General features: G+C 43.3%; 1 protein-coding gene across 2 annotated transcripts in view; it reads right to left on the bottom strand.

Annotated features, from left to right (window-relative positions):
• Positions 1–12,084, bottom strand: part of LOC123950827 (UDP-glucuronosyltransferase 1-6-like) — a 35,135-nt gene extending 23,051 nt beyond the window's left edge. The window contains exon 1 of one of the 2 annotated variants that reach the window (XM_046019285.1): positions 11,127–12,084. In XM_046019285.1, the coding sequence (XP_045875241.1) occupies positions 11,127–11,975 (849 nt within the window). In that variant the 5' untranslated portion in view covers positions 11,976–12,084. Of the gene's footprint in view, positions 1–1,466; positions 2,367–11,126 lie in introns of those variants that run through there. The other variant, XM_046019283.1, reaches the window with a different exon arrangement.
• Between the last annotated feature and the right edge of the window lie 14,358 nt (positions 12,085–26,442).

The following is a 26,442-nucleotide window of genomic DNA, read 5'->3' as shown; positions in this document are numbered from 1 at the left end:
AGATCTCAAAGTAAAAAAGAATTTAGTGGAACAAAAGTGATAATGGTGTGCCTATCACATATAATACTTGAGAATTTTGGTATAAATGATCCTTCATGTGCCCAGTAAATTAGCACAAACATATCTAAGGTCTTGGGATGACATACCTTGTCCTGCCAGGCACTTTCTGAATAATGGTAATAGGACATATTTATTGTGGACTCATTGTGACAATAGTGAGGGCAGAATATTTAGGTAATACCTGCCCACCTGCCCATTCAGCCAGAAAAATGGGAGTGAGAATTTGAACCAGTGCAGTTAACTCCAGAGAATATTTTCAACAAGGAAAACTAAAAGATGAAGCTACTCCGGAAAACAGTATGGTTTCCTCAAAATTTAAAAATAGAACTACCTTACTACGTTACAATCCAGCAATCACACTACTAGATAGTTACCTAAAGAATACAAAAGCACTAAGTTGAAGGGATACATGCACCCTGATATTTACAGCAGCAGCATCTACAATAGCCAAATTATGGAAAGAGCCCAAATGTCCATCAGTAGAATAGATGATTAAAAAATTAAAATAGGTGACTGGATAAAGACGTGGTTATAGGGGCACCTGGGTGTCTCAGTAGGTCAAGTAAACATCCCCTTCCCTTTTAGACCCTGTTCTCTTCATCACTTCACCCCCCCCGCCCTTCACTGGGTTCATAGGCTCATAGTCTGACCTCCCTCCCACTGTCTCCTTTGAGGACTTCAATATCCCAAGTAGAAGACCTGTCCAACCTGCAATCCAACTCTGATCGTCCCCATGTCATACCCCAGTCATAACTCTTGGTCAGAAACCTTGCCAGCACAGCTCCATCTCTGAAAAGTTGAACTCATTTACTTCTTTCTTGGATCACACAGACCCCTTCTTGTCTCTTGCACATTGTCTCACTTCCTAATTTATTCAAGTTTCCTGACACCGCTGCTTCCTATTCGTGTTTAGGTCTCTTGTGGTCAGATCACACCCTAGCCCCTTCCAAGACAGGGCCACTAAAAATATCATGTGCACAAACACAATTTGCTGGTTCCTTTGTCCTTCCACTGAACAAGCAAACACCCACAAGCAAAGACTCCTGATGGATCAGCTCACAACTCAGCATCCCTGCTCCTACACAGTTGGAGAAAATTGCACAGCCCCACGAAGATGTGCCTTTGCAAAAGGATGGTCCTAGTTGACTCACACCGGTGCTTGTCAATCCTCTCACAGACCCACGCCCCTGCCTCTCATTTCTTTTAGTGACCACTGCAAACCTTTACTATCCCAGTGGAGTCGCTTCGACATTTATCTCACTGAACTTTTAGGAGAATGAGAGAAGTCTTAGAAAAACTGGTAGATAAGTAAGCACCTGGAAATAAATTAAAAACAAAAACAAACAACAACGACAACAAAAGTGTTCCACCTGGAACGTTGATTGGACACAAGCACCAATACAGACCTGAGACAATGGCTTCCTGTGGCCACAGTTTATGCCCCCAATGAAGACCATGTTGGGCATGACTGGCCTGGGGTAGTCCAGGACGAAGTCTCCTCTGAAGAGCCAAACAGATGCAGAGCTAAAAATGTCCACCACCGACACCTCTCTCTGAAGAAGCTCAGAAGCAAGGCTTGCATAAGGGGTGAAAGAAATGTGGCAAATGTACTTCAGGGCCAGAGGATAGAGCATGTTCTTGACCCTTTGCAAGAACGTCATGTGGTCTGAATTCATTGTTAACAACCTGGGAATATAAGAGGAAGGGTTTGGGCACTGTGTGCCCTCAAAATCTAAGTCACATGGAATGGAACGCAAAAAAAACACAGCAGGAAGTGACAGGTACTTAGCCAGTACTGCCCCACAGGGGTAAACGGGATCAGTTAAAACCACATCAAAGGAACTGGCATTCAGGTGTCTGAGCAGGTCCTTGTTACGCAGCAGGGCCTCACAAGACCTTTGAAAAACCAAAGCAGCACTTTTCAAACTTTTCATAGTTTCCAAAAACATCGTTAGAAAAGGCATTCTTTTAAAAATCAGGTAACTCTGGCCCAGCAGGAGGTAATTAAACTCATCCTGGGTGTACGGAACGGCATAGCTCGTCATGTTGAAAAAGTCCTCCTCTTTGATATGCAGGTTCAACTCTGGCGAAACCACCACCATTTGGTGGCCTCTGGCATGGAGCTCCCGCACGGCTTCCTTCATGCTGAGCCAGTGGCTGCCATCCATGGGCACCACCAGCACCTTCCCTCCTTTAGCCCAGGGTCCGACACACACAAAGAGCAACAGCCCCGTGAGCGCAGGCAGGGGAACCAGGAATCCGGCAGCCATGTCCATAGAAGCCCAAAGCAGCTGACTTTTCAAATCAGGCTCTGCCTCCTACCTTTATTTCCTTTGTCTTTATCTTATCATTGAGTCATTTAGAATCGCAGGTAACTGGCAGGCAGCTTGTCCTCCTTGTGTTAATCATTACAGACTAGATCTATCCCTCGCTTTCACCACGGCCCCCCTCCCTTCTCCTTCCACACAGGTAGAGATCAATCTCCCTTATCACGGAAAAACTCATCTACCTTGACTGCTCTCTCCAGGGAACACACTAATTCACTCTGTTGCTTTTTATCCAATTCCCAAAACAGGGCTGTGGATGCCTCTTTCATTTGATCTCCTATTTCTCTGTTAACTGTGTCCTGAAGCGCCACCGATGCCCAGGTCTCGAAGCATAACCTCTCTGTTGGATGTGACCTCAGCTGAAATCTCTCAACGCTCTCTCCTCCCATTGGTGGGAACCATGGAGCACAAACGAATATATAACATTGCTAAGACAGCTTTCTCTGAACAGGGAAGGGGGTACTAGCTCTTTGGTTTTGTTCCTCTTCCACACCAGGACGTATCTTGCAATGGTCAGGGAAGAATCTTCTTGAAGCAGCTGTCAATATGGAAATATCTCAAAGAATCCTGCACTGGAGATGCGAGGACAGCCTAAGGGTTTGTTGAGCATTCTATATTTACTCCACAGAATGCGAGTTGCTGTTACCTAACGCGTAAATGGGCAAGACAACAACACTTATCAATGACATGGTGGAACCAGAGAGCCCCCTCCCCCAGGGCCTGCTTTCCTCTGAACAGGAGGTAGCGGTCACCCAGTCTCAGATCAGCCTCTGACTCCACTCCTCTTCTCCAGTCTTCTCTGTTTAGGGACTGGGGTCTTTCGCCAATAACTTCCTTGCCCCACCCTCCTTCCATGAAAACCGCCCATTTCATACAATGCCTCAGAGCTCCCCTGTACTTCCTAGATGGGATGATGCGTGATTCATGAATTCTTAATAAATACAATTAGATCTGCAAATTTACTCAGATTTTTGTTCTTTAATGACTCTAAGATACAAATCTAGATAAAATAAATAAGGAGACATACAACATGATGGATGGGAAGATTGAACATGGTAATGCTCCTGATTTTGTCCCCAGTTAAGCTATAGATTTAATGCAAACCCAAGCTAAATCTCACTGGGATTTTTAACATGACCAAACAATATTTTTAAATTCACCTGGAAGCATTACTGGCTTAGGGTGATAGAGGAGTAGCTCTTGTCAGACCAATGGTCCCACAGATAATGGTTATAAACTCTTACAAAATGGTCTGTTTGTTTTTTTTTAATGCTGTCTGAAGGCACTGTGAAGCAAACAAAAGCAAGCAGAAACTTAAGGGGAAGATGAAGACAGGATGGCACAGGAGCCTGAGAGTGGCCAAGTGCCGGGGTAAACGTTCCTTACCCTTCGTAACACCCACCTCTCATCCTCCTGCCCTCAACCACTGTACAGCTCCTCCCTGTTAACAGGGAGATTGTCTTAATGCCATTTGTACCCACACAGCCAGAAAACGGCCCCCACCTCAGTCAACCCACTACCCATCATGGGGTTTCTGCCCCCTTCCAGAGCTCAGACCAAAGCTCTAGGTGTACTCCCTTTCTGTTGTCTCTGTCACAGTGCCCAACCCTTGTCTGCCAGCCCCGAAGCCAGCAGAGCAGTGGGCACCACACGTTCTTCTCCAGCCTCAGCCCTTCCAACCTTCTGACTCAAGCTTCAGCCTCTTCAGCCTCTGGCTGAGCTTCGGTGGCCCAGCAACCTGCCCACGGTAGCAGCCCACCCAGCGGATAGCCATCCATTTCCCCCTCCTCCACTCTGTGCACTGCCTCCAACACGTACATTGAACCAGCCAGTGTTTTCATGTGTCCCCACACTCACATGGCGGTCCATAGCATCTGACATACGTGCCACTCTCCCCACAAAAAGGTCAACAGCCTACTCGGGATTTCCCCCATGATACTCTTTCTCAAGGCCCATTTCTTCAGTTTCCTGGCTGTTTCTCCAACTGTTGGCTCATGAGCTGACCACCATACGTGGAGGGCAAGGAGAGACTGAAGAAAGAGGCAGGTCACTCCAGAGGGTGGGTGGCAAGGGTAATAAGCAAAAGAACTTACTACAAGGCTTGTCTTGGGTGACCACAAGACCAGTAGATCTCTGCCCCTGCCTGCCAAAGCTTGAAAGCTTACATAGAGACCTTAACTGGGTTCAGCCATCTGAACGATTCAGATAGTAAACCATCAACAACACTGACTCTCTCAAGGCTACATCCTTGGAAACCGCTCCCACTGGAGAATGGTGGGCAGAACACATATTCCAAGGACAGTGAAAGAGCCAATAAGCTCCAATTGCCTGAGCCCAGCCCCCAGATAAACCAGCATGAGCATCCTCCCAATGACTCCCTCCAACACTCAACAACACTAATAAAAACAAAATTTCTAACTACGCAAAGGATTTAAATATATTATTGTCCAAAGAAGATATAAGAACACTCAACAAGCACAGGAAAATATGATCAATATCAATAGTCATTAGGGAAATGCCAATAAAAATGAGATTTTACCTCTTGCCTACTAGGTTAGCTATAATAAATTTTAAATGCAAAATAACAAGTGTTGGCAAAGATGTAGAGAAACTGGAATATCCGTACGTTACTGGCAGGAATATAAAATGGTATAGCCACTGTGGAAAACAGTTTGTCAGTTCCTCCGTAAGTTACACATAGGATTACCATCTGACCCAGCAATTCTACTCCTGGGTTTTTACTCAAAAGAACTGAAAACAACTGTTAAAACCTTGTCCACGAATGCTCATAGCAGCTCTATTAACAGTGGTAAAGAGTAGAAACCCATCAATTGATGACATAAAAGTCCAACAGCAGAGGCACCTGTCAAGCATGTGACTCTTGATTTCAGGATGGTGAGTTCAAAACTCCACATATGGTGCAGAGATTACTTAAAGAAATAAAACTATAAAAAAATGCCCATCAGTTGATAAATGTACAAACAGTGGTCCATCCACACAGTGGAATATTATTCAGCCATAAAAGAAAATGAAGTGCCAGGGCACCTTGGTGATTCAGTCCATTAAGTGTCCAACTCTTGGTTTTGGCTCAAGTCATGGTCTCAGAGTCCTAGAACGGAGCCCCACGTCAGGTTCCACACTCATCAGGGAGTATGATTCTCAACTCTCCCTCAAAGATTCTCTCTCTCCCTCTCTCTGCCCCCCCAAATAAATATATAATCTTAAAAAAAAAAAAAGGAGTGGAGTACCAACACATGCTACAAATGGATAAGCCTTGAAACATTAAGCTAAGAAGCCAGATACAAAAGGCCACCTATTGTATAATTTCATTTCTATAAAACATCTAGAATAGGCAAATCTACAGACAGAAAGTGGATTGGTGATCACCAGGGTTTGGGGAGGGCAGAATGCAGAGTGAGTACTTAAAGATAGGTGTGTGTCCTTTTGGGGTGACAAGAATGTTCCGGAACTAGGTAGGGGTGATAGCGTACATCCCAGGTGTACTGCACACTTCTATTTTATGTGTATCTTGAACAATAAAGCACATGGAGCAGGCACTTTGAAAATTAATCTGGCAGTTCCTCAAAGATAAAACAGAGAGTTATCGCACAACCTAGCAATTCTACTCCTCGGTACGTACCCAAGAGAATTGAAAACATAGTCCACACCAAACTTGTATATGAATGTTCATGTATTCATAATGGCCAAGAAGTAGAAACAACCCAAAAGTCCATCAGCTGATGGGTAGATACATGGAGTGTGGTATATCCATAGAAGGAAGTATTATTCAGCATTAAAAAGTAATGCTACAACATGAATGAACCCAGAAAACATGTCACATTAAAAAAGCCAATCACATGTTCTGTGATCCCATTTATATGAGATGATCAGAATAGGCAAATCCATAGAGACAGAAGAGTAGATCAGTGGTTACCAGGGGCTGAAGAGTGACGGCTAATAGGGTGGGAATTTATTTTAGGGGTGATTGCAAAATTCCAAAAACAATTGTGGTGATGGTGCTAGAAATATACTAGAAACCACCAAACAACAAACTTTCTGTGAATGAATTGTATGATCCATAACTTGTATCTCCGGAAGGTTATTTGTTTGTTTGTTTAAGCCCATTTGATCTCATCCTGTTAGAATTATGTCAATTATTAATCAACCAAGGTTCAAGTTTTTCAGATACTCATTTTTTTTTAAATGCTGACTCCTACTAGAATTTAGCTACTCTGGATAATTACTTATTAACAGAAACAATACTGTCAAAATGTCCTGCGTGCCCGATCAGTCATAAAAATAAACACATTTCAAAACCCTTTTTGAAAGAAAAGTGAACCACAAAAGTCATTGTAGACATTGGCCCAAGTCATGTACTTTAAAAAGTACCTATTAAGAATGACTTGGCATTTTGGGGTTTTGTGCCCCTGACTTTCCTCGAATTCAATCCTCAGCTCAACCAGCAAATGTAGAGGCTGCAACCTGCATGACTATTACTTGTAGAGACCCCTGAAGGGAGACCAGATGGCTCAGGGAGTGGACAAAGGATCCTTGTGGCCCCTCACCACCCAGCTGGGGCCCTGCTGGTAGAAGTCACTGATAGTCACATGGCATTGATTTAGATCAGCCTTTCTCAACTTCAGCACTATTGGGGAACAGATAATTCTTTGTTGGGAGTGGGTGGGTGGTTATTTATTGTGCTTTATAAAGGATTTTTAACAGCATCCCTGGCCTCTAAAATTAGACCATATCATCCCCTAACTGCGACACCTAACATGTCTCCAGATGTTGCCTCCAAGGGTTGCAAAATTGCCCCTGTTTGAGAACCACTATCTAGATGACTCCAGAACGCAAGACAAGCTGGGATAGAAGAGCTAGTCCTGAGGAGCTGGGATCTAGTTTTCTGAGAAAATGCTCCCCAAAGAACAATGCAAGAAAGCCATGTTGTTTGGATCACCTCATAGAGAGAATGTTCTAGCCTTCTGAGTGAAGGTCCAGAGAAGAGAGGGATGGGGCCATGGCTTCCCCTGATAGTCTTCTAAGCCCCTTTACACACTGCCCATGTGACCCTCAAACAGCCCTGTGAGGAGTGAGGCACATGCTGTCAGCCCCATTCTGAGATGAGAAGACCCAAGGCCAAGGCCAGGAGGCCAGGAAGAAGCACCTCAGATCTGCTGAGTCATCCTTCCACCTCCTTTCTTCCCTTCATGGGGCTGCTACCCTCCAGGTCTTATATAGTTGGAGAAAGAGTACCAGGCAAACGTGGGCCCTCCAGGTGGGAGAGTGACAAGAGGGTGGGTTCTTACCCTGCCTCTGCCCCTTGCTGCAGCCGGTGGCCTCAAGCAGCTCACTTGGCTTGCCTGGAAACGGGTTTGCTCGTGTATGGGAGAACCGGACTGTCTCCTGTCTGAGGGGCCTCCATCCTGTCACTCCAGCCTAAAGCAGCCTGTCCTGCATGTATTGCATTTACAGTCTTCAAAGTTCTCCCATGAACTCTCTCTTCCCTGCCCCCAGCCCTGACCTCTAGAGTGTTCCCATTTCACAGATGGAGGAATGAACACCAGAGATAAGCCACCCGCCCCAAACATATGGCTGGACTTGAATCCAGGTCTTATAGTTCTCATTCTTCTAATGTAATGGGGACAAAGGATGGATCTCTGGAGACAGCAGGGGAGGGAAAGCTGGTCCTTTCCTACCCAGGCTCAAGCTAGGGCTGGGCTCTGGTGCATTCCCTCCCACAGCAGGCTAGACAGAGAGGATGTGCAGGTCCTGGAGCCTGAGCTCCCCAGGTCTGTATGGCCCCTAAAAAGGAAAGTAAAAACCTGTCCCTGAACCTCTGAACAGTGCTCTGCTTTGCAACTGGAAGAGACTAGGATTTATCTCTGAATTCCTTTATTCTAAGAAAAATGCTTCAAGGACCCTTCTAATTCTGAAATGTAATGTCAAACTCTCTTCTAAAATGGCTCAGTTGGTAGAGTATCTGACTCTTGATCTCAGGGTTGTGAGTTCAAGCTCCACGATGAGTGTGGAGATGGCTCAAATAAATAAAACTTTTAAAAATGGAGATACTGGAAACCTTAGGAAACGAGGTTAGCCATGGGACAGATGAGTCTCAACTAAGAATCAGGGACAGTGGAGACAGTGTGCCAGCATCTGGCCTGGACTGAAGCCCCTGTGGGCAGTGGGAAAAGCCCCTGTGGGCAGAGGGAAAGGCAGAGGGACCAGGTGAAAGGGTGCACAGGATTGGAGAGGAGGCCCTCAGTGGGGACAGGGATAAGCGGCTTCAGGACATCTGAGGTCTCCCAGTGGGAACCACTGGCCAGGTGCCTGAGCAGCTTCTCTGGGAGCATCTTGAGCGAAACCAACCAGGAAGCCTTCTGAGGTGGCTGAGTCCCGCCCAGGGTCAAGGAGGCAAGAAGAGCTATAGTCAGTCACGCTATGGTGGGTGTTGCAGAGTGATCTCATCCTTTGTTAGACACGCAAGCCTACCAGCACCCAGTTATCGGGCCAGAGTGTGAATCAGAGCATTACTGCAAGGAGTGTTCACCAAGCTCTGGTTTTCAAAAGGCTCTGCACATTAGCCAAAGTGTAATAAGAAATTTAATTATATTTGTTTTGTAGGTAGGCCAACAGTTACCTATAAAACATGCTTGCTGGTTTGATGAGCAAAATTGAATTTCCTTGTTTATTAATTTGAGTTTCTTGGATTATTTCTGAAGCCACATATGTTTCCAAACTTTTAGTGGCCCCTTGTATGGGGGCTATGTGTTGACTGATCAAGTTATTTGCCTACTGAGGAGTATTTGTGGGGTTTTTTGTTGGTGGTGGTGGTGGTTTGTTTCCAGCTATGAATCGGGTCTTTAGTTTTCCTGATTGATGATGTATCTTCTTTTTTAAGTAATATTTTTAGGTGAAGTCACATAACACAGTTAACGATTTTAAAGGGAACAGTTCAGAGGCATTGACTACCTTCATCTTGTTTGCAACGACCACCTCTGCAGGATTCCAGAACATTGCCATCACTGCCAAGGACACATTTTTCTCCCAAGTGTTGAAATGGTTTGATCATCTAACAAAAAACACTCTGATTTTGGTCACTTGACTTCCTAACATAAAAATACAAATTGATAATTACATATTGTGTAATGCAGAAGGTTCTCTATGATGGACATTTGGGTTACAGCTAAGATGCCAATGTAAGTTCACGGTGCTCAAAAAAAAACCACATTCACCACAGTCTGTTTTGCAATATGACTAAATCTAATTCTTTTTTTTTAAAGATTTTATTTATTTATTTGACAGACAGAAATTACAAGTAGGCAGAGAGGCAGGCAGAGAGAGAGAGAGGAGGAAGCAGGCTCCCTGCTGATCAGAGAGCCCGATGCGGGGCTCGATGCCAGGACCCTGGGATCATGACCTGAGCCGAAGGCAGAGGCTTTAACCCACTGAGCCACCCAGGCGCCCCAAAATCTAATTCTTTTTGCTATAATAAGAGCATGGGGATGAAAGTTACAAAAAATGTGATTTTGTAATGCTTCTTACAGCATTTTTGCTTATTAATTACTTGGTTAAATTTTCCAGGCATGTGGGATTTGTATTCCGGCCCCATGTTTCCTGGAACCAGTCCAATTATGTTCATGGGCCCTGTTCCTGCCCATTCTCAGAGGTATGGCCAACTGTCACATGTGCCAAACAAGAAATTGTCATATGTGAAAGAAGAGGGATGAGAGTCTCTGGGACATATCTGAGGCTTTCTTTCGGATGAAAAATGCTTTGAGAAAGAGAATTCTGCTGGGGAAAAAAGTGATCTGAAGCCTTTCAAAGGTGTAAATATTAAAACAAAAACAAAGAACTCATAAGTTTTTAACTTTCCAAAGTAGCCTGGGCTCTCTCCCCATATGTCAGGAAGGCTTCATTTGCCTTAGGTCAGAGGTCAATGTACTTTTTCTGCCAAGGGTCAGGTCGTAAATACGTAGACTTAGCGGGCCACATACATCTCTGCCATGTATTCTTTGTGGTTGCTGTTTTTTAACATCCTTTTAAAAACATAAAAACTGAGAACCCGTGTGTCTCAATTGGTTAAATGTCTGCCCTTGGCTCAGGTCATGTTCCCAGATTCCTGACATCAAGCCCCACGTTGGGTTCCCTGCTCACCAGGGAGCCTGTTTCTCCATCTCCTTCTGCCACTTCCCACTCCCCCCAACACCTGCTCTCTCCCTCTCTCTCTCCCTCTTAATCTTAAAAATAAGATCAACATATAAAAACCATTCTTAGCTCTGGGCCATATAAAAAACAGGCCTCTGGGCAGATTTTTCGACTGGCTGCTATTTGATGATCTCTGCTTTGGGGTCCCAGAAAAAAATGCATGGATTTCCACATAGACTGTCCTTTCAGCAATGCATCCGCTTGGTCAAGCCTTCCCCTGTTTCCTCAACAGGTAGGTGTAGGATTTAGACTGAAAATTTCCAAGGCTTATTCTATGTTCTGTGACTGCCTCCAGACGACCTAGCTAAGGATCCCTCCTATTGTTTACCTCATCTAAAGCCTCAGCATCATTCAGAACCTCAGCATCAGACTCCATCCATACCCCTCTACTCCGAGCCTGGCAGCCCCTTCGTCAGGAAGCCCTCCCAGCTGACAGATGCTTAAGAGCCAAACGAGTGAGGGAAGATTGAGCGTATAAGAACAGCATCTGCCCATAAAGACACAGAGCAATCAAAAAGAAAGAAAACCACCCACCTGAGACAGGACCCCCGTCTTCTTGCAATTGGTCCCTCCAACGAAAACCATGTTAGGCATGACCGGTCTGGGATACTCAAACACAAAGTCATATCTTAAGAGCCAGATGGAGCCCTTCTGATACAAGGTGGGTAGGTGCACATTCCTCTTGAGGATATTGGAGGCGAGGTCTTCATACTTTGAGTACAGACAGTAGAACAGATAGGTCTCCAAGTAATTAGCGAGGTAGTTGGCCACCCGTTGGGGGAACGTCATCTGGTCTGAGAACTGAGTATAGCATCTGGGAACGTGGGACACAGGGTTTGGGCTCCTGTTCATGGTATGCTCCAGGGAGCATGGGAAGCCCCTGAAGAGGTACACGGAAGGCAGGCCCAGGTACTCGGCCAGGATCACCCCGCAGGGTAGGGCTGGGTCTGTGAAAAGGGCATCAAACTTGCTCTCCTTGAGGACACTTAGGGTGGCCGAGTCCTCCAGGAGGCTCTGGCAGTTGGTGAAATACATGTCAATAACGATCATGTTATTCCTGTATTCCGTCTGAGCAGCGTTCAGGAGCCATCTCTCAGCAAAGTGATTGTTTCCAAAAGAGCGGTACCGATTCTCCAGCTCCTCCTGGTCGAACGGCACTGGATAGATTTTTCTTGTGTAGTGCCTGGACTCCTTCAGAAGCAAATTGACTTCTGGCACCAGCACCACAATGTCATGCCCCTTCTCGCTCAGGAGCTCAACTATGTCCTTCATACTGAGCCAGTGGCTTCCATCCTGAGGGACCACCAGCAGCCTGTCACCTACAACCTCCCCCCAGAGCACTAAGAAGAAAACTTTCTGGAACAACGGGAGGAGGCAGGCCATCTGGGGGAGAGGACAGGTAGCGACAAGAATAAACAGTTCACGTTCTCTAAAGCTCAGGGCTCCCTGGCTCTTTTCCCCTGAAAGAACCAGTGCTCTTTACAACCTCGACCTATCTCTCCTTGCTCTGAATTTTGCCCCGTCTTAAAAGAACATAAATTAATATTTAACCATTTTTAGGCACACAGCAAACTTGACCCAATGAGGTTTCTTATCGGCATCCACCTGAGCTTCTGGGTTTATTTTTCTCCATTCTGCCTCTCCTTCCCGAGCTTAGTCATGCTTGGAGGACAGCTTGGGAGGCTCCTGGAGGCTGGTGGCAGTCCTCTCTCCCGAGCTTGCTGGATCCCCCCGCGTGGTGATGATGTTCATAGACAAACAGCTCTTAGAGCTTCTCCTCTTCCTCAGTGTTGTTCAGAAAGGAAGGGTCAACAGATGCCAAATTCAAGACTTGAAACAACAGAGCGGAGCTGCCCACTCCACCTCCTGGTGACCTTGTGACCACAGCCATCGCTGGATTAAAAAGTGGGCTGCTGGAAGCTGAAGGGACACGGAGGAGTCTGATCTAGCCCCGCCCCCACCCCTTGGGTTCTTTGGGGTAAACCACTATTATTGTGAGTTTCCTGTTCTATCAGAAGACAGAATCTAATCCTTAAGATACATGTGCTAAAACCAGAATTCCCACTTTGACTGTGGTTAAAAGTAAAAATTCTGGAGTCAGTCTACCTCTTCCGAGCTGTGCGGCCCCACTGCTCTGTGCCTGAATTCCCCGTCTCTCGAAAGGGAGAGGCATCTGTACCACCTCCTGGGGTGGGGGGGAAGAGCCGTGAAAATTAGTAAGTCAATCCATAATCTGTGGGTGCCCAGGACAGGTCCCACGGATGGGCTCCTCTGGTTGTCATCAGGCAGCTGGGTTCTATGTGATATGAACCAAGGAGCACCCCAATGGTCAGAAAGTAACACCTAAAACGTCTCAGCAAGAGAAAGATCCAGCTTTGCCTTCTGTCAGCCCCAGAGTGTAGGAGGAATTAAAGGAGACAGAAGAGGAGGTGGGAAGATTAAAAGGGAAGAAAATGTAGAAGTATAAAACAATAGGAAGGCATCAGGTGACAAGACATTTGACGGCAACAACTGACCAGCCAGCAGTCAAAACAAAACAAAAAAAAAGCGCTAGCATAGCGCTGCAGACCCCTGATGTCTGCATCACTTTCTGGCTTGCAAGACAGTTTCCCAGGGTCTTAGCATCCTAGGGTCTCTGCAACAAAGTATCACACAGTGGCTGGCCCAAACAACAGAAATGTATTCCCATAGTTCTGGAGTCCAGAAGTCTGAGACCAAAGCATCAGCAGGCTTGAGTCCTTCTGGAGGCTTCGAGACAGAACCTGTTCCTCTCTCCTAGCTCCTGGTGAGCTAGGTGGATTGCTGGCAATCTTTGGCAGTCCTAGGCAGATGCGGGCATCACTTCGTCTCTACCTTCCTGTTCACCTTCTCCCTGTGTATGTCTGTGCCCGAATCTCCCCTTTTCATTAGGACACTAGTCATTCTGGATTAGTGCCCACCACCAATGATCTCTTCTTAACTAACATATTTCCAAAAAGGGTCCCATTCTGAGGTACTGGGTATTAGGACTTCAACACATCTTTACGGGGACACAAGTTAACCAATAGCGCTCATCTATCATCTCACACAATTCAAATCCCAAAGTCCAGGTCCAAGAAAACTGAGGCTTGCCACTTTAAGAAGGGGCACTTTTGGGGAACTTCTGCACCTCAGAAGGGAATACAGAACTGGCCCCCTCTAGATCTGCCATTCTCAAACCTTTCCATCTCAGGATTCCTTTACGCTCTTAGTAACAATGGGAGACGCCCCCACAAATTTTGTTTATGTGGGTCATGTCTATCCAGATGAACCATTTTAGAAACTAAAACTGGCGTGCATAAAAGAGACTTCCTCACTGATTTATGATACCAAGAATAAGCCCAAGAGAAGTTAGCATGACTGGCATCTTTTATGAAAAAAATACTCTATTTCCCCAAACAAGCAAAAAATTGGTCCAAAGCACAACGTTGTTTTACACGTTCTGCAAGCAAGCGCCTGTGATATGAACGTCTGTCTGACTTGGTAAACAATGGTGGGACTCTGCCACCCGCCTCTGCACTCAGCCTAGGCAATACCACATGCCACGGAGCCTATGGAAAACTCCACAGTACCATGCTGAGAAGATGAAGTGGAAAAAGCAAGTAACGTCTTAACATTATTATGAAATCACTGTTACGCTGAAAAAATAAATAAAATGGAAAAAAAAAAAACATTATTATGAAATCATTTGACCTCAGGGACTCCCGGGAAGGGTCTCAGGGATCCCTCAGTTTCTGTACTTTGAGAATCACTGTTCTAGATCAGAGGATGGCAATTTTTTTTTTCTGGAAAGGCTTAAATAGTACATATTTGAATTTTTATAAGCCATTGGCCTAGATACTGATACAAGCCAAGATGTTACCTCTTCCACACCCCCCATGTCCTTATGGCTCGTTCCCTCCCTTCCTGCCTGCTTCGGTCAGTGTCGTGTCCAAGAGACCTTCTCTGGTGAGCTCATTATTAAATAACCCAGCCCATCACTGGGAATCCTTCAACCTCCTAATATTTCTCTGTTTCATTCATCACTACCCAACCTATTGCTCATTTATGTGTCTCCCCCCGACTAGAACGGGGAAACCCTGAGGGCAGGAACAATATTTGTTTTGTCTCTGCTTTATGCCCAATATTTAGAAGAATGTCGAGCATACAGTAGGTCTCCATAAATGTTTGCCGATTAAAGAATGACACTTTGGTTTGTTTGTTTTATTCCTACATTTCCTTTTTCTTCATGGAGCCCATCGTGGGGCTTGAACTCACCACCTGAGATCAAGACCTTAGATGAAACCAAGAGTCAGACACTTAACCGACTGAGCTGCCCAGGTACCCCCCGCCAACCTACATTTCATTTTCTTGTCTCTTTCCAAGTTGTGAGAATTCATATATGAAATTTAAAGAACCATGTGCCCTTTTTTTGAGAAGAAACTGGTAAATGGCATTAAAAGCATGTGATGGGTCACTTGCCTTTTAGGAAATTGAGACTTGAGAAGTCTGAGTGTAGCCAGCAGGTGGTGAGGGCCCTGGAGCAGGAGTTGGATGGCATTGAGCCCACATCCAGCCCTGTACCCCCACTCGCCTCCCATCTGCCTGGGGCATGACCCATCTCCTGATTGTTGGGTTTCTCAACTGAGACTCAGAGTGAGAGAGTCATGATTATCCTGCCATATACACCTACCACATGATCAAGGGAGGTCCAAGAGTTTGAGGATTGTAGAAACCAGGCTAAATGAAAGGTAGTTCCTGGCATGACTAGAACAGACTCACCCACAGCTATTCAGGCACAACCGAACTCTCACACAAGGTTTTGTCATAATCCATGCCTGTGGGCTCATGAGGCATGCTGAGACTTAGGAAAGGAGAAGAAGCCTGAGGAATGGCACGGAATGGCACAGAATCACCATCCCAAGCACAGGGCTGGCCCCAGAAATGCAGCCAAGATGTAAATTCATTGCAACCTCCTTCAGGGAGGGACGCCAGCACAATTTTCCACTTACAATGATCAGAGCCTGGAGGGAGGCAACATCCGGCTTTGGGTCCATCTAGACAGCAGTAAGACCCCAAGATGTTCACAGAGTGAGCACAGTGCAGGTCCACCCCTCTAGGGCAGGCAGGAGCTAAGCAGGTCCTTTCTAAGAGCAGTACATCTGGAGGCAGAAAGGCTTAAGCAAGTGTGCGGAGGGAAGAGAAGCAAGATAGGCTACAGACCTCAGCTGCTTCACACCAGACCCCCATTCTGCTGAGGACCTTGGCCTGGGCCCTTCCTAGGAGAGCCTGGCTCTGATCTTGTTATTCAACAAGAAGGCTGGGGAAAGCACATGACTTGGTTGGGGGCCCCATTCTCATTCCTAGCAGGCCCAAACATAAACACTGGAGATAGGAGATGAAGAAAAGGAACCAATCCCACTTTGCAAAACATCACCAAAGACATGTCTTGCAAATTAAGAAAGCTTTAGAAAACAGTTCTCTTCCTCCTCCTGAGATTTGACTGTTTCTAAGAACGGTGCGTGTGCACACACAGGGCCACAGGAAGAAGGATCTAGCATGTGTGCCAATCCCAGGGGTTGAGGAGACCCTAAAGGTGATCTAACCCAGAGGCCAGACCTGCCCTGGGAAATGCTGTGGAGCTCGACACGTCTTTAGGCATCATGGAGTGTCTGGGTGAAGGCCAGTGTTTTCTTAGGGATTCTTGCAGATCCAACAACTAAGCTTAGGACATGTATCAGTGGGGAGAAGGACGTAGATCCTGGGAGTTCCCAAAAAGCCAGAGGAGGACACCTGGCATAGAGGGGAGTTGTAAAGATGTGCATGAGGCGATGACAACCTCAGAGAGGTCGACCCTCAAATCACCCACAACCTATGAGGAACGGAGCCTGGACCTACAAGATTTAAAAGCACCTGCAAAGGGCTTGAGGCCTGAGAAAAAGGCATTTGCTAACTGCAGAGCACAAAAATGCAAAATCAAATTAATAAATGTTTTATTAAAGAACTACACAAGTGTGCCTGTGTGTGACCAGTCTGCTGGGGTTCACCGCATCGAGTAACGTGGACAGTGTATGGGATGTGGGATCCTGGGGCAGCTTAATCCATTGGCTAGGCCATGGGGTGTGGACTGCAAAAATTAGCCTTCTGGGCCCAGGTCTTGGTGCGGGTCCGAAATGGTCAAGTCTGAATCACCCATGGCTGTTGGCACAGGGCACTCCAGAGAAGTGTGGCTTGTCTGGCCGGACAGCTCCCAGTGGGCACTCGTCCTACTGTAAGAGCTGTGTCTATCACTACCCAGGGAGGTTTGCACCAACATGAGTGGTGGTCCCAGAAGCTGGGAGCAGTGGGGAGGGGCACAGGCCACTAATTAGCCCTGACAAAGGGACTACTCAGAGGACACAGACAACAGGATTTCCACTTGCCTGTTAATACTAGAGCAGTCCGTCCCAAAAGATCATTGACTAACACTTGCCCAATCTAACCCAGGCTTGGTCACTGGGTCTTAGGTCCCTCAGAACTGCGGGGAGCCAAAGCAGGCACAGGACAATGTGACTCTCCACTCAGATAGCCTGGTACAGGGTGCCATCTGGTGTGACTGAATGGTGTAGATGACGTATGCCTGAGGAACAATGGAACCTGGGTCGCTCAAGCCCACACCAACTTCGGGTTTCCAGGAACAGCTTACACTCCACCACTAGAGAGCAAGGAGACTGGAAGAGGTCAGAATAACTGACCCAGTTACTACAAAAAGTCACAGCAGTTTTGGAAAGGAAAGGAACTATTACAGATTAATAGTGTGTTAGAAGAAATGATGCAACATGGAAAGTGCGTTTGTGTCCTGCTCAGAAAAACCAGCTGTTAAAAGATGTGGTTTCTCTTTTTAACAAAATTTTGGTCAAATTCACATGATGTGAAATTCATCATAATCATTCCTAAGAGGGCAATTGGTAGCATTTAGCACAGTCACGGAGCCATGCCTCCATCACCACCGTCTAGTTCCAAGGCATTTTCATCATCCCAAAAGGAAACCTCTTTCCCATTAAGCAGCCATTCCCCACTCCCTCCTCCCCTGAGCCTTTGGCAACTCCTCACCTGCTTTCTATCTCTATAGATCTACCTAGTCTGGATATTTCACAAAAATGGAATCACAGCACATTACGGCCTTTTGTGTCTGGGTTCCTTCACTCAGCATTACCTTTTCAGTGCTTATCCATATTATATAGCAGGTGTCAGGTCTTTATCATTGTTATGGCTGAATAATATTCCACTGTATGAAGAGACCACATTATGTTCATCCATTCACCTGCTGAAAGACATTTGGGTTGTTCCTACCTTTTGGCTATTATGAACGGTGCTGCTATGAACATGCCTATAGAAACTTTGGTTTCAGGATCTGTTTTCAATTCCTTAGATACATAACCAGGAGCAGAATTGCTGAATCATATGGTAATTCTATGTTTCACTTATGCAGGAACTGCCAGAATGCTTTCCAAACTGGCTACACTATTTTATATTCCCACCAGCAATGGACAAGTGTTCCAGTTTCTCCACATTCTTACCAATACTTATTTTCCTTTTGTTTTTTTAAGCATAGTCATCATATCAGGAGTGAATTGGTATCTCATTGTGATACTGATTTGCATTTCTCTAGTACCTAATGGTGAGCATCTTTTCATGTGCTTGTTGGCCATTTATATATCTACTTGGGAGAAATGTCTATTCCAATTCTTTGTCCATTTTTAATGGGGTCGTTTGAGTTCTTTATATATTTTGGATACCAGAATCTTATCAAATACATGATTTACAAACATTTTCTCCCTTTCTTTGGGTTGTCTTTTATGCTTTTAATAGTGTCCTTTAATGCACAAAAGTTTCTCATCTTAATGAAGTCCAGTTTATCAATTTCCTTGTTTGTTTCTTATACTTTTGGTGTTTTACTTAAGAAACCATTGTCAAATCTAAGGTCAGGGAAGATTTAGTCCAATATTTTCTTCTAAAAGCTTGATAGTTTTACTTTTATATTTAGGTCTTTGATCCATTTTAAATTTTATATATGGTGTGAGGTAAGGGTTCAACTTCGTTCTTTTTTATATGGATATCCACTCGTCCCAGAGCCATTTGTTGAAGAGAATATTCTTCCACTGTTGCACAATTTTGACACTTTCCTAAAAATCGATTGGTCATAGATATACAGGTTTATTTCTAAATGTGTAGTTCTATTCCTTTCATCTGTATTTAAAAGACATTTCTCAGATAATTAAGGAAATTTAATTATAGCCTAGAAATTAGATAATATTAAAGAATTATTGATTTTGTTAGGTGTGATCAAGATATTGCAGTTATGTAATAACAAATTCTCATTATTTTTTATCTTTAGTGAAGTCTTTGGGAATGGAAGGACATGTCAAGAACTTCTTTAAAAAACAACAGTCAGGGAGCATCCCCTGGGTGGCTCAGTTGGTTAAGTGTCCAACTCTTGATTTTGGCTCAGCCCGTGATCTCAGGGTTCACCCTCAACAAGGAGTCTGCTTGAGATTCTCTCTCCATCTCCCTCTACCAGCGCCCCCCCTCAAATAAATAAACAGATCTTTAAAAAATAAAAAAGAATTTTTGGTGGCTCCCTCCCCCTTTTGTTTGTCTTCCGATATCAGTCCAACGTTCCCACTCTGCTTTACCTGCCTCTGGCATCTTCTGCTCCTGTAGAGATCCAGACGAGTATAATTCTGATCTCAGGCTGATTTCATGGGTGATCGGAGTTCTTTGGTAGGTAATCAGCTCACGTTAGGGTACAGGTTGAAACGGCGCCTCCTCCTACTTCCCCGCCATCTTGACTCCCCACTACCAGTCTTTTTAATTTTTTCAAACTCCAAGGATCCCTGCAGCCTCTCTCACTTAGGATAAATGAATGGGAGAATGTCACAACTGCCTAACAAGTTTCTTCAAAGAAATTCTTTCCTTCAGTCTCTTCAGGCTCAATCCTTTTATATAATTAAGGTGGATACGAAGATGAGGAACTGAAAGCTGTTTCTAATCATCTGCTTTTCTTCAAAAAAGAATTTTTTAAAATAATAAAAGTCAAAAGGTTTTTAAGAGAGAAAAAAAGAGATAGATGAAACAGTACAGAAAAATACTGAAAGTTATTTAACCTAAGGATAGATATATGGGTGTTAATTACTCAATAGTCTCTCCTTTTGCACAGGTTTGAAAAACTTTGATAATAAAAAGTTGAAATAAAGATCTTGGGGAGAGGTGCTGAGTTTTCCTGCTAACAGATAAATGTGAATTTGAATTTGAATTTTGGAATGGAGACAGAAGGTGAGGGAAATGAGGAAGCATAGATCTCTTAGAGTTATGTAAACTCATCCTGTTTCCAGTTCTCCAGAGCTGAAATGACTGCCCTGAATGGTATTCTTTCCAGCTGGACCCCATAATCAATTCTGTTGGAACTCACCAAAAATTGAAAAACACTCGAAGTCATTTCTTTTCCCATGAAAACTATTTTAGTGTTCTCCTGAATGGTGATCTGCTGTCCTTGTTAAAGAATTTAATTACGCCCTTTAATATAATTCCCCTGGACAGACTAAGGGAGATTTTGTTATAGGAGACTCTCAGGAAAATCCCCTCCATGGCACTTGAGACACAGCACACAAACAAGCACGTGTACTCACCCAAAGACACACGTGCATGACCCACACTGCCATCAGGCTATGTTTTCTTCTATCAGATGAGATTCAGACTATGACTCCTGTTCTCCGATTCATAAAATCATTTTATGTCATATAAACAGAACCTTAATACTTTATTTCTCCATTTACAAATAGACAAAAGAATTTTTAATTTTGTGAAGGAGAGTAAATAACAAGAATCACCAAGAAAATTTAGAAAAATACTGAGTATGGGCCTTGCCTTCCCACATATTAAAACTTACTCCAAAGCTACTATGATCAAAATATGACACTGGTATGTGAGTAAATAAATAAATCCATGGAACAAAACTGAGAGTTCAAAAGTAGAGAATTCAAAAGCAGAGCTCAAGAGACTAAATAAATATGGAAATTTAAATTTGATAAAGATGCATTTCAATTCAACAGACAAAGAATGAATTGTTTTATTAAATGAGGTTGGTACAACAGACTATCCATTTAGAAAAATAATAAAAGGTAGATCCTTACACCATGTAAAGTCTTCACGGTAAAAATGTAACTGTTAATACCAGAGGAATTAAAAATACTAGGACATAGTATGGAAAAAACGTTTATATGTCTCAGGCTTGCAAAGACCTAAACAAGTTGAAATCCAGAAACCACTAGAAAAAAGTTAGCACGTTTGACTATCCAAAATGAGAACCCTCTATGACAAAAGATGAAGAATAGCCAAGGAAAAAATATTAGCATTTCATAAAAAGCATTAATATTCCTAATACTCAAGAGACTTAGAGTCATTAGCTATAAAAAGACAAATGATCCTAGAAAAATAATTAAAGAGTCTGAATACATACTTCCCAAAAGTTGAAATCGAGTGGCCAATATATCTATGAAAATTGAAGCAGCTATTAGAATTTTTATTTATTTATTTTTGCCAAAAGAGTTTTACAACTTTGACAAAATCTGAAGCTGGAGAAGGTATGGAAACCCTGGAGCATTCACATACTGTTGACCAAAGTGTGAGATTGTTCAATCTTTTGAAAGCAACCTGTCAAATGTATTAAAATGCAATGTGTGGGGGGCACCTGGGTGGTTCAGATGGTTAAGCATCTGCATTCAGCTCAGGTCATGATCCTAGGGGTTCTAGGATCGAGTCCCGCATCTGGCTCCTTCCGTGGCAAGTAGCTTGTTTCTCCCTCTGCCTGCTTCTCCCTCTGCTGGTGCTCTCTCTCTCTCACACACACACATGAATAAAAATCATGAAAGAATAAAATAAAATATGTGCATAGCAGTGTGTGCCCTACTCCTAAGGACATCCAGCCTACAGAGATAAGAACAAGAACATGGAAATGTGGGAAAGCAAAGAAATTACTTAAGAATGGTTAGTACAAAAAAAAATGATTAGTACAGTCTTGTTTATAACAAAAACAGTGGGAAAGGCTTAAATAGCTTATATATCTCAGGCTATATTGTTTAGTTGAATGAACTATGTTTAGTTGAATGAACTATGGTACATCCAAAGTAAAGAGTTTTATATAACTATTACAAAGAATGTGACAGATCTGTGGGGATTGACTATAAAGATGTTAATGATTTATTAGTAAGTGAAATAAGAAAGGTAAAGAACAATATGTCCAATCCATTACTAGATTTTCTTTTAGTAAAACAGGTGTGAGAATTTACATTAGATATATCCTACATATATAAAATAATTTCAGAAAAATTGGAAAAACAGCATACAAAACTGCAAAGAACATTTTCCTATAAGGATTGGCATTAGATTAACAAAAAAGGAAGTTTCGGGGCAGCTGGGTGGCTCAGTGGGTTAAGCCTCTGCCTTCGGCTCAGGTCATGATCACAGGGTCCTGGGATCAAGCCCCGAATCGGGCTCTCTGCTCAGCGGAGAGCCTGCCTCCCCCGTCTCTCTCTCTGCCTGCCTCTCTGCCTGCTTGTGATCTCTGTCAAATAAATAAATAAAATCTTTTTTTAAAAAAAAAAAAAAAGGAAGTTTCATTTCTTACTGTGTTTTCTAGTAGTTTCCCAAGGAGAGTATTACAAAACACAGCCTGGAAATTGTATACAATTATATCAATTATATATGTATGCATATCAAAGACAGCAACTTTATAAAATTTGTTAATGCACAATTCAGTGAATTAGCACAAAACAATTCATTCAACCAGGAAACCATTTCCAAATGCGACGAATGTAAATGACAAACCACAGTTCAGTAAGGAATGTTTTGTTTGTTTGTTTGTTTGTTTAATGTCCAAAGCCAGGTTATTCTTACTATGCAAAAGAAGAGGTCACTTACCTTTGGCAATGGCTTTCTCTCAAGGCAGTTGATGCCTCCGATGAAGACCATGTTGGGCATCACGGGTCTGGGATATTCCAAAACAAAGTCAGTTCTTAACAGCCAAATTGATGTTTGGCTGTAGAGATCATAGGGTGTGACAGTAGTTTGGAGAATCTCAGATGCAACTTCTACAGCATTTTTTAAAAAATACGAACAAAATAAATGTTCCTCCAAGTAGAGGATGTGATTCCACACTCTCTCTCTGAAAGTCATGGCATCAGAGAACGCTAAGAAAATTCTAGGAACGTAAGAAAGGGGACTGGGGCACTGTGCGCCTTCTTCAAGATAATGACAAAATGCTCCCCTGGTGAAGACCACAGATGGGAGTGAGAAATACTTGGCTACAATTAAGCCGCACATATCAAAAGGATCCAGAAATATTGCATCAAAAGAATTCTCCTTTATGTATTCTACTAATTTTGTGTCTTTAAACAAATTCCTACAATGTAAAAAAAGGTATTCAAAAATGCCATTGGATGGACTCATTACCATGGAAAGGAAATTTTGTTGCCGAGCTTTCCATTGAGAGTCAGAGAAAATCTTGAACTGCTGATTCAGCTCCTCCAGAGTGTAATCTGTGGGATAAGTCTTCACTGTAAAATTAGAGGATTTTCCCAGTTGCCAGCTCACCTCTGGCACAATTAAAACCACCTCATGCCCCCTGTGGATGAGTTCCTCCACCACCTGCCGCATGGTAAACCAGTGGCTACCATCCATGGGTACCACCAGGAGCTTGCCTGCCTCGGCAAAGCCAGAAGTCAGCAGGAGACACACACACAGAGGAAGGAAGCCGGTCAAAATCGCAGGAGCCATTTGGGAAACTGTAGCCCAGAGCTATCCGGCTGCTTGGAATCTGAGGTGGCATAATACAGTCGGCGGAAGAAATACAGGCACAAAGCCCGCCCCAGGAGAGGGCGTGTATTCATATATTCATTAAAAAAAAAAAAACAAAAAAAAAACACTCATCGCCCACAGTGCACTCATCAGAACAATAAGAACGAGTCTCATTTGCTGAGACATGTGCTTCTATGTTTTCCAGATAAGGATACCTTTTGATCTTTGCCTTGTCAGAGTTCAAGGGCTGTATCGCACGCAATGGTCATTTGGAAACATATTATTAAGCAATGCTTTTGGGGACTCACAGTGACAAAAAAGAATGTAATGTCAATAAACATGATACTTTTTTTTTAAGATTTTTATTTATTTACTTGACAGAGAGAGAGGGGGATCACAAGTAGGCAGAGAGGCAGGCAGAGAGAGGGGGGGAAGCAGGCTCCCCTGCTGAGCGGGGAGCCGGATGTGGGGCTCAATCCCAGGACTCTGAGATCATGACCTGAGCCAAAGGCAGAGGCTTAACCAGTGAGCCACCCAGGCACCCCAAGTTATACTTTTGCAATTAGTTCTAAAGAAGGTTTGGCTGCATCCTTGGACTCCATAAGGCAATTGGGTCAGAAAGAGATTGGCATCCCAGTTTCCAAGGAAAGACTCAAAGTCACTTCACACTACCTTCCTCATGGGCAGTGGAACTGTGTTCACAAGAGTCTCTGAAATTCTGGCCATTGCCACTTGTTTGTTCCATATCCAAACCCTCTGAGCCTCCAAAATGTTAAGAGGGACAATTCTGCCCCCATGGACCATTCCAGGGATGTGACTGATGGGAGACAATGTCATCTATTTTACATCACTTTCCCTGGATCCATCACATGTCGTGGGTGGTCACCTGCCCTATGCTTGCCAGAAGCACTCTGCTAGGTGACCACTCTCTTTCCTCTCTGCTTCTGCATTCCTCTGTCCAGACCTCTCTGCTGTGGGCTGGCCCCAATCGGACTGCTACCCTACTTCAGGAGTCTCTGTATCTGTCTCCTACACTTTACGAGCACTCGCTGAGGCCAGAGGATGTACCCTCTCCATAGTTGCACCCTCCTCCCATGGGACCCATACTGTGTCTCACACAGAGAAAGCACACAAGGAAATTTGTTGCATTGGACTGAATGGCACTATGCAAGGTTTCTAGACACCTTTGTGGGTGAGCTCAGGGGCGTACATCATATAAAACCCTGAGAAACATTTAGTGAGGGATTCTAGAGCCAGCCTGGGGGCATAATCATTGTTGGGACCCAACATGGCTCCTTCTGAGATGCCCTGAACTATTATCAGACATTTACTTAATCACCGTTTACCTCCGTGACTGGGGGACTTTCAGATGAATATCTGAAAAATAAAAATGGGCAAATGGTCTACCTTCCCATGAAGCTTACTTTAGAATAGATATCAATAAAATAGAAAATAGAAGAACAATAGAGATAATCAGTGAACCCAAAGGCTGGTTGTTTGAGAAGATGAATTAACCTGATAAAGCTCTAACCAAAATGATTAAAAAGAGAGAGAGAGAAGAAGAAGAAATTACCAATATCAGGAATAAGAAAGGTGGCATCACTACACATTCCACAGATGTTGAAAGAATAATAATAAAGAATATCAAGAACAAATATATGCAAATATATTCTACAACTTAGATGAAATGGGCAAATTCCTCAAGAGATGCAAACTACTAGAGTTTAATCAAGAAGAAATAAGTACGTTGAATAAAAATACCTGTATGTTTTAAGTTGAATTAAGTTTGAATTCAAACTTTCCCACAAAGAAAACTTCAAGCCCAGATGGTTTCACCTATAAAAGCTACCAAACATTGGAGAAGAAATAAAACCAATTATTCCAGAATATATTCTGAAATGAGGGAAGATATATTCTAGAGAACAGATGCACAGAAAACTTCCTAATCTTTCTTAGAGACCACAGAATTGGCCTATGAGACCAGCGCTGTCACATACGAAAATTAGATAGACATCATAAGAAAGGAAAAATGTATAGACCAAGAGGGGGGGTGAGGCGAAGGGGTTACCAGATGATACGTATTAAGGAGGGCACGGATTATGATGAGCACTGGGTGTTATATGCAACTAATGAATGGTTGAACACTACATCAAAAACTACTGTTGTCCTATATGCTGGCTAATTGAACATAATAATAAAAAATTAATTAATTTTAAAAAAGAAAAATGTATAGAACATACTCCTCATAAGTATAATGGAAAAATTCTAAACAAAATTTTAGCAAATAAAATTAAATAATATACATGTATATAAGAATATAAAAGATACATAAGAGTAATATACAAAATGATTAGGGGACTTATCACAGTAAGACAAGACTGTTTTAACATTAAAAAATCTATCAAAGTAATTCACCATATAAATAAACTGAAAAAAATACAACGATATCATCATCTCCATAGGCACAGAACAGGTATTTGACAAAATCCAACAATCATTCCTGATAAAAATAATCACAAAACTAGGACAAGAAGGGAAGGTTCTCTACCTAATAAAGACATCTATGAAAAACCCTTAACTAACATCATACTTCATGGTGAATGACTGAATGCTTTACTCCTAATCAGACACAAGTCAAGGATGACTGTCTTACCACTTCTATTCTATAGTGTTCCAGCCAGTCAAGAAAAATAAAAGACATCCAGATTGGAAAGAAAAAGTCTAACTGCCTTATTCACAGATCATCTCTAGAGAACAACAAGATCATCTCTAAAGAAATTCCAATGGAATCTTTAGAATACCCTAGAGCAATTAAGTAAGTTTAGCACAGTTGCAGGATACAAGATTAATACTCAAAAATCAGTTGTCCTTTAGCAGATGAGTGGACAAAGAAGATGTGATGCGTATATACAATGGAATATTACGCAGCCATCAGAAAGGATGAATACCCAACTTTTCTATCAACATGGATGGGACTGGAGGAGATTATACTGAGTGAAATACGTCAAACCAAGAGTCA

Source organism: Meles meles, chromosome 9 (genome assembly GCF_922984935.1).
Source record: "Meles meles chromosome 9, mMelMel3.1 paternal haplotype, whole genome shotgun sequence".
In the NCBI taxonomy this organism is placed as follows: domain Eukaryota; kingdom Metazoa; phylum Chordata; class Mammalia; order Carnivora; family Mustelidae; genus Meles; species Meles meles.
Note: the sequence above shows the minus strand (reverse complement) of the source record. Positions and strands in the feature narration are given on the sequence as shown.